At 36.2% G+C, this 17918-nt stretch overlaps 1 protein-coding gene and 1 long non-coding RNA gene across 2 annotated transcripts in view; one reads left to right on the plus strand and one right to left on the minus strand.

The window, feature by feature from the left end:
• The window catches only part of ANK3 (ankyrin 3), a 702347-nt gene that overhangs the window by 79119 nt on the left and 605310 nt on the right, over positions 1 to 17918 (plus strand). The window contains exon 2 of the mRNA XM_074297039.1: positions 13389 to 13427. Within this exon, the coding sequence (XP_074153140.1) occupies positions 13389 to 13427 (39 nt within the window). The remainder of the gene's footprint in view (positions 1 to 13388; positions 13428 to 17918) is intronic.
• LOC141559019 (uncharacterized) lies at positions 10145 to 11871 on the minus strand. The gene is made up of 3 exons (XR_012487198.1): positions 11810 to 11871; positions 11586 to 11659; positions 10145 to 10435 (listed from the first exon to the last, which is right to left on the minus strand). It is a non-coding gene; the product is annotated as an uncharacterized LOC141559019 (long non-coding RNA).

The following is a 17918-nucleotide window of genomic DNA, read 5'->3' on the forward strand; positions in this document are numbered from 1 at the left end:
AATGCTTATTGACTGAACAACTGACTGCCTCCATGGTTTCTTGGTAATCTCATTAGCTTCCATGGATTTAATTAGTATCTCTGCAGATGCGTCATGGATATATATCCGTCTATGACAGTCTGTGTCTGTCTGTCTAGTTACTGATCTAATCTATCTAATTATGTATCTTCTTATCTATCCATCTACCTATCTAATTATCTACTTACTTCTCTACCTATTTTATCTATCTGTGCATCTGCCTATCTACCTGTCTATCTGTCTATCTATCTATCTATCTATCTATCTATCTATCTATCTATCTGTCCATCTGCCTATCAATCAATCTATCTGTCTGTCTGTCTGTCTATCTGTCTATCTGTCCATCTGCCTATCTATCTATCTATGCAACTGCCTATCTATCTATCTATCTATCTATCTATCTATCTATCTATCCATCCATCCATCCATCCATCCATCCATCCATCCATCCATCCATCCATCTATCTATCTATCTATCTATCTATCTATCTATCTATCTATCCATCCATCCATCCATCCATCCATCCATCCATCCATCCATCCATCCATCCATCCATCTATCCATCTGCCTATCTATCCATCCATCCATCTATCTATCTATCTATCTATCTATCTATCTATCTATCTATCTATGTGTCTGTCTTTATGTCTGTGTCTGTCTATCCATCTGCCTAGCCATTTATCCATCCATTTCTATCTATCTAGTTATCATTTACCTACCTACCTATTTATTTCTGGTCCCAGTTTCTACCCTGACCTTTAGACTCACATCACTAGTAGCTTATTGGACACTTTCAACTGGATGGTGTGGAGACATCTCAACATGGAGCCAATGAAAAGAAGAATGGAGTCTGTTTGGCTTTTAAAAAGATGATTTTGGGAGCTGTGTGAATGATTCATTAAATCAGGAGGAGACTGGAAGTAGGGAAAAGAATTCAGAGGTGGTTATAATAATACAGAAAAGAGATGATAAGGTCTGAATGTGTGTGTGTGTGTGTGTGTGTGTGTGTGTGTGTGTGTGTGTGTGTGTGTGTTTAGAAACAATGGAAGGGAGATAGAACTGAGCATCAGGATCTTTATGGAGAGGAAAGCACTTTGTAAAATGTAGATGGCTATAGAAATTGGAGCTATTATTAAACCTTTGAGGAGTATAGAATAGTGAACTGAGAGTTGGTCTTGAAGTCAGGGCAACCTAAGTTAGAATTCTAAAACCTCCCCCACCATTCCCCCCACCCAATTGAGTTATAAGAAGCATCCCACACATACATATTACAAATAGGTGCCTATGTACATATATGTAGATATACACATATAATACACAAATACACGAATTGGACCTATGTGGTGAACTTCTGGGAAGGAACTTTCTCCTCCAGTACAACTCAGCTTTCCTCTACAATTTCTAGCCACAGAAAATTATATAGAGCTTTGAGTCATTAAATGACTGATCCAGGATTACATAGTCACATCAGTGATTTCTCTAAAGAGCCTTAGTTGTCTGGGACCATGAGAGATAAAACACCATGTTCAAGGCTATCCTAATCCACGTGTCAGAGGTGGATCTTAACCCCTGTCTTCCTGGCCATGAGACCAACCCCGGCCACTGTTCAACACTACAACTTGCTAGTTATCATTGTTCCTCTGTTACTTAGAGCTAAGGCCCTCTGTCCAGAAAGCCAAGAGAAGGTCAGCACACTGCCCAGAAAGGCTACCATATTATAGGTCTTGCATCCATCTACTATTGGTTGTTTAGACAGCAGAGAATGGAATATTTTTAGATGAGGAAACTCAAGTTCAGAGGAGATTTCCAGTGACCACTTAACAGGCACTAAATCCCTGTGTTTTCCTAATCACTCTCCTGAGACTCTACTTTTCCCTTTCTATTATTCCTTCTGTCAGTCAGTCAGCAGCATATGTTAGGTGCCTACTGTATGCTAAATCATGAGGATACACAGACAAGGAAACAACTATTCCTATTTTACATAGGAACATGATTATCTAAGGGACTAGTTTCATAATATTCTATACTCATAGGTTTAAGGCTGGGAAGGACTTTAGAGGTCATGGTGTCCATCTCCCTCTCTTCTGCATGAAACCAGAGGAGTTATACACCGAGTCACATAGCTAGGAAGTGTCTAAGGCTGGATTTAAATGCTTAGCAGTCCAGTTGCTGCCTCTCTGATATAAACATGAGCAAACCCAGAGTTTTGTGAGGAAAATCCTTCACCACAGTGGATAATTAGGAGATCTTCAGATCATGGGCCTTTGAGATCCTCACAGTAGACTTTCCATAGCCATTTCATTTGTTCTAGCTAACATGCTTTATATTATGGAATATATTTATTTCACATAGAAAAGCATTTGTAGCATTTCTTACAAACACTGTAGAAAAGCTTTGGTCTTTAGTCATCACCTCTTAAACTTTCCTGTTGCCCTGGGTACTCATTAGTATTCCACCAAGGCCTGGTTGCCATGGAAAATGTGTAGCTGTATGGTGGTTACTATAGCAACTTCTCAACATTATGTATTTTCAATATCAGGACTCTCAAGATGAAAGAGAATCGGAAACCTCATCAGTTTATTGATATAATAATGAAAGCAAGATATAAAGTGATGCTTTAGTATCTTAATATTGAATCAATATTTTAAATGTGGTATCTGGCACTTCTCTAGTCATATAAATTAAATAGAAACAAAACCTTTCTAGCAAATGTACTGTTTGGAGTCTAAAACCCTTCTCAGTATAGCACTGCTTTACTTTTCTAGGCTTATTTCAAATTCCTCCTCTTTGTACAGTCTACATTCCAGCCAACCTGGCCTGTTATTCGCTGTTCCCCTTATAGGACATTCCATTTCCCACTTCTGGGACTTTTCCCTGGAATGTGATTCCTTCCACCTTGGCCTCTCGGAGCCCCAGTTTCCCTTGATTCTAAAGTGATGTACTCTGTTCTACAAGAAGCCTTTTCTGGCCACCCCAGTTGTGAAAGCCTTTCCCACTGAGATGACTCTGCATTTAGTTTATGTATATTTTGTATTTATCTGTATACATGTAATTTTCTTCTCCAAAGAATGTAAGCTCTTTGAGGGTAGATATTGTATTTTGCCTCTTTTTTAATCTTAGGTTCCCTTGCTTCTAACACAATGCCTTGTATCTAGTAGGTGCTTAATAAATGTATATTGATTGTTTTGTTTTCAATTGTTTCTCCCAGCCCCTAGCCTTGTACCTAGTATGTGCTTAATAGATATTTTCTGATTGATTGTCTTGTTTTTAATCTTAATTCCTCAATCCTTAGCACAGTGTCCATACAGAGTAAGTGTATGATTAAAAGAAAACAAAACAAATAACTTATTGAATGACTGAATCATCTGTGAACTTGTCTACTATTCCAAGCTGGCCCCTTGGGTTCCATCAGACCTTTAGCTTTTTGGCAAGAACACAAATCAGCATACTGTGAGGCTCTGGGTCAACTGCTGGTCAGTTTTCACTGCAGTTTTCTCCTGTGTGACAGGAAACATTTTTGGATGAGGGAGTGTGTGAGGAGAAGAAGAAGGAAAGGAGAGAGAAATAACTTGGTTTTTTTGCCTTAGGTATTGAAGTTAGAAATAAGGAAGGGAAATCACTAGATGACTCATTCCTCATTAAAGCACTAAAAGGAAGAAAGAGAGTAAGCCATTGAAATGACAAATCCCCTAGGTGAAGAGGAGTCTGGAACATGTTGTGACAAACAGTGTTCTATGTCCGGCATTTTAGAAATATTGGAAACAGGATAACAGCTTTCTGTTTATAGCAAAAAGCTTCTTTCCCCCAAGGTTTTTTCTCTTCTGAAGTAGGTTTTTTTTTTTTTTTTTTTTTTTTTTTTTCTCTTCTTTCTTTCTATATGTTACATCTTACCTTGATTTAAAAAAAAAAAAAAAAAAAAAAAGATCTGGTAAAATAGTTACACAATGGGGCTAATCAGATTGGCAGGTACATTAAAATGGATTTGCATTAAAAAGATCAAGAGTAGGGACTAGGTGGATAGAGAATTGGGTTGGTTTTTGTTTTGGCTTGTGGTTCAATCATCTGTTCAGTCAGCCATGTCTGACTCTTGATAAATCCATTTAGGATTTTCTTGGCTAGGATCCTGAAATGGGGTTGCTATTTCCTGCTGAGTTCAAATCCAGCCTACAATATTTAGGATCAGCTCTAGTGATCCTGGTCAAGTTATTACTACACCTCTTTCTGTCTCAGTTTCTTAATAAAAGCATGTTTGTGACAACAAAGGGTTGTTGTGAGGATCAAATAAGATATTTGTGAAGTACTTAGCACAGTGCCTGGAACATAGTAGGTACTATATAAATGCTTATTCCCTTTTTCTTCCTCTCAAATAAGAAATAAAATATTTTCCATTTTTCTAATGCTTCAAAGTATACAAAACACTTTTCTTAATAAAAACAAAATGAGCTAGGTTGTGAAAGTGTTAAAGTCAGCCCATTTTCACATGAAAAAAGGGAGGGTCCATTTGGGGACATGACTTCCTTGTGGTCATGTACCTAGTTCATATCATAACTGGGATTTGAAGCTTGATGTCCTGATTCCAGATCCAAGGCAGTCCCAGACCCCAACCTTGAGTCTTAAAAGCTCTCCTTCCTCTCCCACATCCTCTAGAATTGCTCCTTTCCTTTACAAAGGGGCTGACTCACCATTTCCTACATTGTTAAAGGACAGGTCAATTCCCCAAGAGCCTCCACAGTTGTGGATCATAACATCTGAAGGAGCTGCAAGGCAGCCTTTGCTGACACAGGTGTTGCAGACTAGGAATGAGATAAATTGGAGGCAGAGGGAAGAGGAGAGAGGTCAGACAATGCAATGGCTTCTCAGTCAGAGAGGTCAGAGGACAGCAATTGCCTCTCAGTCCCCTTTTATCATCCTCTCACAAGAGGAGATCCATTCTGGGTTGGATCTTAGCAGCCACTGTCAGGTGGCTCCCGTGTATTTCAGCAGCTCTCCTGTGTGCTCCAGCACTACAGGATGCCAGACTTTTTCTACCTCACAGAGGCTAGCATTTTCTACCTGCAAAAGACCATGCATTGATTTTGGAAATATTTTATATCACTGTATTGTGCATAAATGGATAGATTTATGCATGCACATGGGTATGTGTGTATAGGTGCATTTTTGTATATATGCATGTCTAGGGGGCAGCTAGGTGGTGCAGTGGATAGATCACCAGCCTTGAATTCAGGAGGACCCAAGTTCAAATCTGGTCTCAGACACTTAACACTTCCTAGCTGTGTGATCCTGGGCAAGTCATTTAACCCCACCCTCAGGAAAAAAAAAAAAAAAAAAAAAAAAAAACAAAGACAAAAACAAAACAATATATGCATGTCTATATATGAATATATGGGGATATATTTGTGTGTGCACCTATTGTTCCCCCAATAGAAAATAAGCTCTTGGAGAACAAGGGCTTACTAGTTTTTATTTTTGCATTTATTGAGCCAAACAGGTATTTAAGAAGAGCTTGTTGATTGGGTTATCTTCTCTTTATGGCCTATTTTAACCTTCTTAATGAAAATAAAATAAAAAATAAAAGAATATATAAAATATAAGCTCCAAATTATTTACAGTCTACTAGAGAGAAAACATATTGATGTGCTTGTGTCTATTTGTGTGTGGATAAATATATAAACTTTTACAAAATAATAATAATATTTCAGTTTTTGTATAAACTATTGAAACATTTTTCCATCCCTAGACTTATCAGATTTGATTGCTGATATCTGAAAAAAAATGATATCAGTATGGTGTTCTGGTCCTCAATTGTGCATTCTAGATGTATACATATATGAACACATCTGTATGCATGTATACATATATGCATACATACATACAATGATCTCATATAGGTAGATAAATTATTGTCCATATACATACATCTTATGTAAGATCTTATCTTATGTATCTGTATGTACACACATGTAATACACATGTGTATGTATCACATATCTATATTCATACATATTTGTATATCTTATATATCTGTGTATATACACAAATATGTATATATGTATGTATATATTTTATATTTGTATATATCTTATATATTAATATATTAACACACTCTGTACATATATGCATGTGTATACTTTATATATATATATATATGTGTATATCTTATTATTGTGTATCTTATATATATATATATGTATATGCACCTGTATGTATATACACACATGTGTATAACTTATATGTCATCTATATGTATATATGCATTCACATATGTACCTACATATATATTATATATACATATATATCTCATATGTCTGTATGCACACATATATGTATATATGCTTTTGGGGAAAGACTGAACCTATATTCTGGTAGACTCCATTCGGTGAGTCAGATTAAATTATTGCTTGCAAGCTCCATCATTTCTAAAGCTGTCAGAAGATGTGAGGCTGGCTCTCTGGGGTTTCTTGACAGTAGCGCTTTTGGGACTTCTCCAATAACCTGCCCTTACAAGCTGTCAATCTCTTGGGTCATGTCAGGATAGCCCCTTCTTTAGTTGCACAGTATTGGAGATGCTACAAGGAGAGGCGGGAGGTCATAATCACCATTTCACAGAAGAAGAGGTCATGTGAATTGGCCTTGTCTTTATAACCTGAACCAGCCAGGATTTCTTAGAGAATCCTCAAAGCCAAAGCCTGATTTGTAAGGTGCAGCTTGTGTGGAGGAGGTGTCAGATGTGCCAGGAACAATTCAGAAAGCCAAGCTTGCCAGTGTTCTGAGTGTAGTGAACCACAAATGATTTGCTTCCAAAGAAGAGGTTCCTGAAGGTAGATTTTGGAATGGAATAGCAGGCATTCTTGCACCCATGGAGCCCAGGAAAGATGATAGCTGGGACAATATGGATCGGGAACTTGGAAGTACCTTCAAGGCCATCAGTTCCAACTTCCATATTCAAAAAGAAATCAAAGAAATCAAAGAAATTGATCTTTCCTTAATTAAAGAAAAGAATTTACATGATTTTCATACCCAAGATCACTCATTAAGTGGGAAAATTAGGATATGATCCCATATTTTCTGGCTCCAAGTCCAGTGCTCTGTCCACCTGGCTCTTTGGTCAATTGTCATAATGCTCACCCAGAGCCATATTAGTGGAACTCTAGAAACATGTATCATAGTGCCATTTTGTACCAAACCAGCCTTCCTGTAAGGAACTATTAAGTTTGAGCTTTCATGTGCCCTCTATTCCCTTTTCCAAATTAGAACAAAAGATTCAGAGCATGAAAATATAGGCTGTGTTATGTTTTTATGATCAAGGTTAATGAGGATATTACCTTGATATATTACCCAGCTTTTTCAATGGGTTTTGCAGCAGTAATTAAGCTAAAAAAAATTCTTAAAAGGAAATAAATATAACTCCAGTAGTTTCAGTTGGCATTGATGAGCTCAGCTGTTCCTCGGAGTAGCTAGCTCCATATTATGGTTTGGGAATCCAACGATGCATATCTAATTGAATTCCACAGTTAATCAAAAAACATCCCAGGAAACTTATTTCCTTGGCTGCCTTAACATTAGATCTCTCCTTTTTAACTTCTCTTTGCTTTGCAAGCTCTCCTTCTTCCATCTGATCTTTAAATGTGGGTGTTTTCCAAGGCTCAGCCCTTACCCCTCTGTTCTTCTCACTCTTTCTGAAATCTCATTGGCTACATTGACCTTGGTTGGGCGCCATCCAAATTGACAGATCTATCTCTGGGCTTTCTCTGAAGGCCCACTTCTGCAGCTCTAGGAAATTATTTATTATGTACATTATTTTAAATGTACATTGAACAAATCCCACTTCTTAAGAGCTGATCTTTATATCTCATTGCCCCTAGTTTATCTCATTTAATAAGAAGCCATGAAGGGAGATTGGTATCATAAATATTTCCCAGATGGGGAAACTGAGGCACAGAGTGGTTATGACTTACTCACCAGTATTAGAGGTGGTATTTAAACCTGGGTTTCTCCTGAAGCCAAGTGCAATCCTTTTTTTCTTTCTAAAATAATTGTTGATTTCAATTTTTTTTCTACATCATTGTCCCTTTCCAATAAACCAACCTTACTCTATAGAACCCATTCACAATGAAATTGAATGAAATAGCTGGGCAACAGAAAGCAGTTTCACCACTGGAACTCTTCATTCCTGTAGTTTGCCCATCATCTCTACCTAGAAAAATGTTTCATCCTTAGTTTTCTGTGGTGTGCAATCTGAATTCTAATGCCAGGGGGCTACTTTCCTATACATGATGATGGTCATTGAATATGTTCTCTTATTCCTGATGCTTTCCTTATTCTTCCTTAGCTGCTATGTGATTTTCCATGTTTCCCCAAGTCTTATACCTGTCTTTGTCCCCACTATTTCCCACACAATGAATGCCACTTTTGTTTCTAGTTGTTCCATTTCCCCCCCTAGTGTTCCTTCTTCACTTTATCTCCAAGAAGTCTGCTGTAATCACCCAAGCCAATTGCCAATTCTTCCTCTACTGAACTTCTCTAGCTTGTGTCAGCAATTACATTCTTCTGTGTATTCTTCCATCTAATACTTTAATTCAACAAATTATTCAACTCAACAAACATTTATACATGGTCTGGGTACTTTCTATTTAATTCAATAAATGTTGTGTAAACAAATGGTAAAGAAACCAATTTAAGGAATTAAAAATGAGCAGGTTATCAGATATGTTAGAAATACAGATCCTTTCCACTTCTTTACAGAGCAAAATTGTCTGTGTGACATTTTAATGGCCTAATTTTTGCCAATTTTTTTAAACTTAATTTTTCTTTGAGAGGCAGTGGGTGTCTCATTATTGGAGGTCTCCAGGCAGAGACTAGTTGACCACTTGTCCCATAGAGTCTGTCATAGAGTAAATTCCTTCTAGTCCTAACAGTTCTTTCCAGCTCCAAATATGTGATTCTGTAAACTCACAGAATTTACATTGAGTTTACTCACTGTGAACTATTACTAAAAAGCAAATGACTAGTGAGTAAAGTATATAAAATTGAAATAGATAAGAAAAGGAATAGTTATTTAATAAGAAAGCAAGCAGTCCTCTCTCCTTTTTGAAGAAAATCTTTCTTTTTTATTATTAATGCTTTTTATTTTCAAAACATATGCATAGATAATTTTCAACATTCACCCTTGCAAAACCTTGTGTTCCAAATTTTTTCTATACACACTTCCACAATTGTCATGTTACATGAGAAAAATCAGATCAAAGAGGAAAAAAAATGAGAAAGAAAACCAAAAATGCAAGCAGACAACAATAAAAAGGTGAAAATATTATGTTTGTGATCCACACTCAGTTCCCACAGTCTTCTCTCTGAGTGCAGATGGCTCTCTTCATCCCAAAAACATTGGAACTGGCCTGAATCATCTCATTGTTGAAAAGAGCCACATGCATCAGAATTGATCATCCTATTATCTTGCCATTGTCATACGCAGTGGTCTCCTAGTTCTATTCACTTCACTTAGCATCAGTTCATGTAAGTCTCTCTGGGACTCTCTGAAATCATCCTGCTGGTTGTTTCTTATAGAACAATAATATCCCATAGCATTCATATACCATACCTTGTTCAGCTGTTCTCCAAGTGATGAACATCCACTCAGTTTCCAGTTTCTTGCCACGATAAAAAGGGCCATCACAAACAGTTTTGTGCATGTAAGTCCCTTTCCCTTTTTTATAATCTCTTTGGGATACAGGCTTAGTAGAGATGCTGCTGGATAAAAAGACAGTTTGATAGCCTTTTGGACATAATTCCAAATTGTTCTCCAGAATGGTTGAATCAATTCACAACTCTACCAACAATGTATTAATGTCCTGGTTTTCCCACATCTCCTCCAATGTTTATCATTATCTTTTCCTGTCATTTTAGCCAATCTGAGAGGTATGTAGTGGTACCTCAGAGTTGTCTTAATTACATTTCTCTGATCAATAGTGATTTGGAACATCTTTTCATATAACTAAAAATGCTTTTAATTTCTTCATCTGAAAATTGTTCATATCTCTTTGACCATATATTAATTGGAGAATGGCTTGTATTCTTATAAATTTAAGTTAATTCTCTACATATTTTAGAAATGAGGTCTTTATCAGAACCTTTGAATATAAAAAAATTCCTAGTTTATTGCTTCCCTTTCAATATTGTCTGCATTGGTCCATTTTACATTCCATAATGTACTCCAGTTCTTCTTTGACCACAAATCACTGGAATACTGGATATAACTGGAAGGAGGTTCCGTAAAGATGCTATTATAGTAGCCCTTTGAAATAGCTGACTTGGAATATTTCATCTGGATTGATTTAGTCTTTGTGCCATTTTCTCAGATTATCCGTGGAAGTAGTTAGCTTGGTTTGATGTTCAAGATCAGGGATCATAGTCTAAACAGGCCTATCAAAATATTAAAAAATAAATGCAAAGTAATTTTTGTGAAAGGTCACTGTCACCTTGGGGATCAAATAATAGTATTTATTAAATGCCTACTGTGTGTTATGGACTATGCTAGGTGGTCCAGTGAGAAGAATGCCAGAACTGGAGTCAAATCTAGCGTCAAACACTTATTAGCTATGTGACTCTGGGAGTCACTTAACCCTCTTGGTCTCAGTTTCCTCATCTGTCAAATTATCTGGAAAAGGAAATGACTAACCATTCTAGTATCTTTGCCAAGATTCTCCCCCCAAAAGGAAACACAAAGAGTTGGATACAATTGAAAACAACTGAATGAAAAAAATACAAATATCTCTACTTTTAAGAAACCCAGGGAAATCTTCAAAGTAAGTACAGGCTTTGAATTCTGAGATATTCACAAGACATTTCTATTTTTACCTTTATCAAAACCATGAAACAAATTTTTTTTTTCAATATTGATTTGATCCTTTTTTGGTGATAATTTTGAACCACTGATGAAATCCAATGATCCACACATTTTAGACTATTTTGGTGGTTGTTACTGAAGTAAAATAATCACCATGTCACATTAGCCAGGCTCAATTTACTAACTGGTTTGCTCAATTAGATTTCAAATTGTTGATTTTTGGACATGAGTGATTTTAAGATTTTCACACCACTTTAGGTGACTTGTATTCCACACAAATTATTGAATGTTCAATTAGATGCCAAGTGCTAATTGCCCAGAGATATTACCTAGAAAACTTATTAGGTACTCTGTTTTAGGGACTTCTGGCTTGCTGTGACACTTAAACTGAATATATGTTCCAGTATTTCCTTTAGAAATTATAAGATTAATGTGATATACCATTTACTTACTAAAAGTTTTATATATGTACATACTAGAAATCTCTTTTTTCTATTTCTCTCATCTCCTTTCTATGCTGTCCCATCTTTTTTTCATATCTTCCTCTCTCTTGCTTTCTCTGTCTTTCAGTTTCTCTATTTCTCCCTCCTTCCTTCCCTCCCTCTTTCTTTACCTCCTCTCCTATCTCTGGAAATGTATATCTCTATGCATATGTGTAACATGCCCTCCTGGCAGTTACAATTACTAGTCTATTCTATGCCCAACAGAGTACCTTTGACCACTGACCTTTGCAGAATCAACTCTACCTGGCTCGACTCCTCTTGAGGCCTTCAAAGGTCTCTGGCCATGATTTCTTGAATCTATAGTTTAATAACCAATAACATGCTCAAGAACAGCCACATGTAATCTTAAAAGCCTTTATTATACCTACTCACATAATGCTCTGACTTGTCAGCTCCCTAGTGAACACCTGATCTGAAGATCCACGTGTTCACTACCAGACTTCTTACCTCTCTCGGCTATCCATCAGCTTGGCTTGGCCATCCAGACTAAGGAGCCAGGTTAAAGAGAGAGACTGCTGTCTGCAGTGGGCTTATAAAGGGCCTGTGAGGTCACACACACAGCCAACCAGTGAGAGCGCCATCACCCATTATGAAGCTATCTCAATATGGCCAAGATCCCACCCACAGGGCAGTCCTATATCCACAGAGAATACTTCTGGTTCACTCAAATCTCCTGTTGCGCTGTGCCTGCCCATTTAAAGGGCCCTTATAATTTCCTTTTCTTGTTTTGCGGGAACCGCATCCTTACACATATGCATATACATATATCCATATATGCAATATTTCTCTATATACATATACATAAATATGTGAATAGAGAGATGATTGATAGATACACATAGGTAGATAGACTGATTGATCAATTGATTAATTGATAGATAGACAGACTGATCAGTAGATAAATAGCTAACTAGAAAGATAGATAGACAAACATAATTATTTGGAGAAATAAATAGTTAAATTGACTGATAGAAGGCAGAGAGATAGATTACATAGATAGTTAAATAGGCAGGCAAATAAATAACTAGATAATTAAAGGGATAGATAGGTAGATAATTAAATAAGCAGATAGTTCACTAGCTAACTAGCTAGTTAAAATGGACAGACATAGTTAAATAGACAGGTAGATAGACAGATAGATAATGAAGGCAGCATGTCCTTCCTGTGTGGCTTGTTGATAAACAATATTGGAAAGAATTAACCCCAATAGAATATGGAGAAATAAATGTGTTCTCCTTTAGGGCCAGTCTTCAGGCAAAGGATGGTTAGTCTCTTATGACCACAGGATTCTACCTCTCTGAGGCTATCTAATTTAATTTCTTTATTTTAATATGAGGAAACTGAGGCCCAGTGGAGCTAAGCAGCTCATGCTGAGTCATCCAAGTCTCATTCATTTGGGAATGGAGTTTAAACCCCAGTTCTCTGGCTGAGTCAGCAGATAGCACTTTGCCTCCCCTGTCAGATGAGTTATAATAGGGTTTCTCTCGGGGGCTGTGTATTGGATGAAATGACTGCAGAAGCAATTCTCAACATGGAAAAGCTGTGATTCTCTGGGTCATCTTGTAATAGGTGTCAAAATAAATGCTTTATAATAAAATTGCATTTTCCCACTCAGGGAAAAAATGATTTCATTTTTATATGGAGTTGCTACAGCTTTACATTTGAAATTTTAGACATGTTTGGCTGGTGCTCTGGATTTCAAAGAATTAGCTTGGCTCCTATCTTTGTCTATTACAGTTTGCTATCCCCCATTTCGTTAGCAATTACTTAGGTTTTGTGGTTGTCTTTGATTTTGGACTGTATCCACATATAATATCTAAGGAAGCATCAACCTTTCTGTTACTGTATCATTTTTATTGGTTGACTTTATATATCTTTGATCCTCCCTTCTCTCGAGGTATGAGAATTATGTATTGTACTTTCACAGATAAACTGCATTCTTATTAGAGTCACAGATTGCTCATTAATGTGATATGACTTCTTTCATGTTTATGCTAATGTTGTTTTCCTTTTTTTTTTTTTCCAGGATAACCATGGATCCTATAATCCACGCAGTTCTAGAAAGGTAAAAATAAAATTTGCTTAAACCTTGAGATATCTCTTCTTTTTTTAATTTGAAAAGTTGTTTCCTTCTGTTGCATTATCTTCAAAAACATACACCAATACTTTCAGCATTTCCATGAAATTCTGTGAGATAGGTCCTGTGAGGATTCTTTCATCCACACTTTATGTCTGAGGAATGGGATAATAATGGCACTCCCCTCCCTTTTTTATTGTGAAGATTAAATGGAACAATATTTTAAAGTACTTAGTGTATGCCTGGCACACAGTAGGCACTTAAATGCTGAGTTTCTTCAGTGACTTTATTATGATCTTACAGGACTTGGGGGATTAGAGCTTCTGATCCAGCATCTAGAGCTCTTTTCAGTGTGCTATTTTCTTTCTGAAAACAAGTTAGAAAAAGCTTCCTAAATGCCATTAGAGAAACCTCTTCTCTCGCTTGTGTTCATGATATACAAAGACATTGTAAATCTAAAAGCACTGAGTGGATGTGGAAGAGGGGCACATTTTGATTTGACATAAGCAAAATCTTCTAATAATGAGAGCTATCTCTGGAAGATAGTGAGCTCCCTTGAACCAGAGAGCTTCTAGCAGAAGCTGGTTAATCATTTGGCATGGCTACTGAACAGAATAGGCTGGCTTAGGAATTTTGTTGTTGCTGAGTTACTCCAGTTGTGTCTGTCTCTTCTCAACTCCAAGGTCAAACCAGTAAGTGTTTGAAGCTGGATCTGAATTCAGATCATCCTGACTTCCAGGACTCATGCTCTATCCATGGTGCTACCCAGCTGACCTCATTTAGGAATTACTGGCCCTCTTTAATAGAACAGACTTCAGATGTCTTAATGATAATTTCTTCATAGAAAGCATCAGTAAGAATCAGGAGATAACATTTCTGAGTATTTGAGAAGCAAAGTAGGATTTCCCTTATTGCTGAGTGACCGAAGATATGGTCTCAAAGCCAGGAAGACCTCAAAGTGCCTATTTGACTCATATCAGTCATGTATATAGGTAAGTCACAGGGACAGCTAGGTGGCCCTATAGTGCATATAGCCCTGGGCAAGGAGTCAGGAAGAACTTTTTTTTAATGTGACCTCAGATACTTCCAACTGAATGATCCTGGCCATGTGTTTGACTGTTTCATTATCTGTAAAATTAGGGTGATAATAATACATATTTCTCAGGGTTGTTGCAAGAATTAAATTTGTAAAGAATTTTGCAAACTTTAAAGTACTACATAAGTTCCTGTTATTGTTGTTATTATTATTACTACTACTCAACTTGGAGGTGCTTCTAGTCAACTTAATAAGAATGTAAGTTGCAAAGCTGCATTGATAGAGGGAATTTTCTACCTGGGAGTACCTTATACCAATAAGGGTTGGATAAGACCCTTGAGATCATATAATCTGGAACTCTCAAACATGTATCCCTTGGGCCATATGTGGTCTACAGCATTCTGGAATTGGCCAAACTAGATCAAAATATAATTATGAAATATTTAACAAGATAAACAAAAATATGAAAAATGCCAATGTTTTGTGAGTTAAAAGTGCTGGAACTCTGTCTTCCCAGAAATCAGCCGGAGTCAGGATCACCAAAAATCTTTATTCTTGGTCTTTTGTGGTCACCATCAGGAGATTAGATTTAGCAATCTCCACACCATCTTTCTCTCTCTCCACTGCCAGGAGAATGCTTCAATTTCCTCCTCCTACTCCACCCACACACGTCACTTCCCCTTCTTTGTCACACCAATCAAGTCAGCACAAAATAGTTGGGGAGTGTCAATCTTCAAACATGTTAATAGAGAATTGTTCAATTGGCAATTCGTCTCACGTTCTCCATTATCTAAGTGCATTTGCTCAGTTCTAGCCCTTTACATAAAAGAATCGATATCTTTTTCTTATGTCATCTTTATTTCCAAATATATCATCCCCTTCCTCATAATGTCATCCCTTGTTAATAAAAAAAGGAAAAAGGGAGATACCAAAACAAACCAATTCATCCACTATATCTGAGGACATCTACATTGCTACATATCTGTTGTTTCTCAGAAGGAAGGTACATTTTCTTTTCTTCTATAGACCCAAGTTTGATAATGTAATCAATTTCTACTTTCTCTTTTGGCTGAGAAGTGAAACATTCTTTTCACTTACATTTCAGTAGTCCTTATGTGCATTGTTTTCTTGTTTCTGCTCATTTCACTTTGTATCAGTTCTTATAAGTCTTCTGATATTTCTCAGTGTCTTTCATATTCATCATTTCTTACAGTGCAGTAATATTCTATTATAACCTCTATGGAAATTTTTATTATATTTTTGAAAAAGATATTAAAATATATATTTGAAATTTGACAGAATGTTTAACATGTATTATTATAGATGGAATATAAATATGATAAATGATCGGGTAAATAATAGTAATGGTGCACAACTTTTACAGCTGTTATATCCCAAGATGGCAATTAAAAAAAACAAAAACCAATTATTTCACTATGTTGATAGTTGTTACTCAGCTTAATCTCTTGATTGGCTTCTACTCATCCATTTATGTATAACCCACCCTTCATTGTTTACCTTTGAGTTCTTCTTGGTGTCCATGGATACATTTCTTTCCCTTCCTTTTATATCCTGTATTCTCTCATCCCAATCTATACTATTCCATCCTATTATTTGTAGTATGTAGAATTGGAAGAGTAGAATAATTATTTTAGAAAACTGGTTTGTTCTTTTTCATTATTATTTTTAACCTTGTGTGCCAGGGACTTGATTAGTCAAGGTTAAAATAGAAATGTTTATAAATTAGGCTTGATGTATATAGACTGTTATTCTATTTGAAGTCTCAATTTATTCAGTAGGATCTGAACTTCTGTGCCAGCATCACCACTATAGAAGCATGTAATGTGAATAGTCAGTAACTGTAGCACAAGATATCAGATAAAGAACATATCTCAAGAATATGATCATAACAAACCATCAAAAATAACATAGGACCTTAGGCAATCCTGAGTCTACTTGGAATTCATGACATTTCTATTGTGTGAAAAAATGTCTTTTTCACTATGGAGTCAGAGTAAATGCAAGACATAAAAGACCCACTTTAACTTTCTATTTATATAAGACTATTCTTAAAAGACAAATTGGATTTATGGTGTTGGACTGTGAGTAATAAGGTAATAAATCTAAACCTGAATGGGACCTCAGAGTATATTACCCTAAGGTACAGAGAAAGGAAGGGATGAGATTTTTCTGTTCAGATAATTTTGGAATTTATTTCGATGGCTATTTTGGTGGTTTTTATGATTGTATTCGTGGGATATGTTCTTCATCTGATATCTTGTTTTATAATTACTGACCATTCACATTATATGCTTGATAGCTATGATGATGTCAACACAAAAGTTCAGATCCTACTGAATAAATTGAGACTCTAACAATGTGTACACATCAGTTCTAATTTATAAACATCTCTATTCAAACCTTCACTAGTCAAGTCTCTGGCATACAAGATTAAAAAATAGTAATGAAAAAGAACAAACCAATTTTCTATTGCTCTTTGGTTTTTTGGGATTTAAAATTCCAAAGATGGAGGTATATGGTGAACCTCCATCCTTAGGTGAAGGTACAAGCAAAATCTGCCTATATCTGGTTATCAATGGGAATGTTGTTGTTGTTTTTCTTTTGTTCTTGAAGAGGACCATGACATCAGGGAGGTGATGCCATGACATGCAAGAGAATTCGATTTGAGCAAGGAAGGGCTGTACAAGGTCACTTGCCTCATTTTCTCCTCCAGAGCCTTTTGAGTCTAATAGAGATTGCTTCTTTAATATGTCAATTTATATGTATGTATGTGAATATGTAACAGAAAACTAACTAGATCAAGGGCTAGAAAAAATAAAATATAAAATTCAAACTTATTGTTCCTAAATTAATTAACATTTCATTTTCTAGAAATTTATGTATTAAACCTCATGTTGCAATACTGTACTTGACATTCAGTAAGACGTACCTTAAGTCTCTAGCATCACTACATACAAGCCATCAAAATCTTGGGCTTGAAAAACCCAAACAGCTATGCTCTTATTCCCAGATTTACGGAGAAATGTTTTGTTACTGCCTTTTCTTACTATGGCATTTTATTAAATGCCTTTGTTTAAAACAATTATATGTTTTTTAATGGCAAACACAATGATAGGAGCTCATGAATTATGTTTTTTGAGTGACTATGGACTCATAATGTAGTTTCAAGTAGAGTATCCTGTTCTGGGATCAGGGAACACATTTTAAGAGTTTTTTGGGCCCCCAAGGAGCTACTTTCAAAATTACAAAGCCTTCACATATTTTAATCAAGGTTATTCTGTTGTTATTCAGTTATTTTTCATCATGACTCTATATATTTATGGACAGGGGATTTTGGTAAAGATACTGGAATGATTTGCCATTTACTTCTCCAGCCCATTTTACAGATCAGGAAACTGAGGCAAACAGGATTAAATGACTTG

The sequence above is a fragment of the Sminthopsis crassicaudata genome, chromosome 2, assembly GCF_048593235.1.
Source record: "Sminthopsis crassicaudata isolate SCR6 chromosome 2, ASM4859323v1, whole genome shotgun sequence".
NCBI classification, from domain to species: domain Eukaryota; kingdom Metazoa; phylum Chordata; class Mammalia; order Dasyuromorphia; family Dasyuridae; genus Sminthopsis; species Sminthopsis crassicaudata.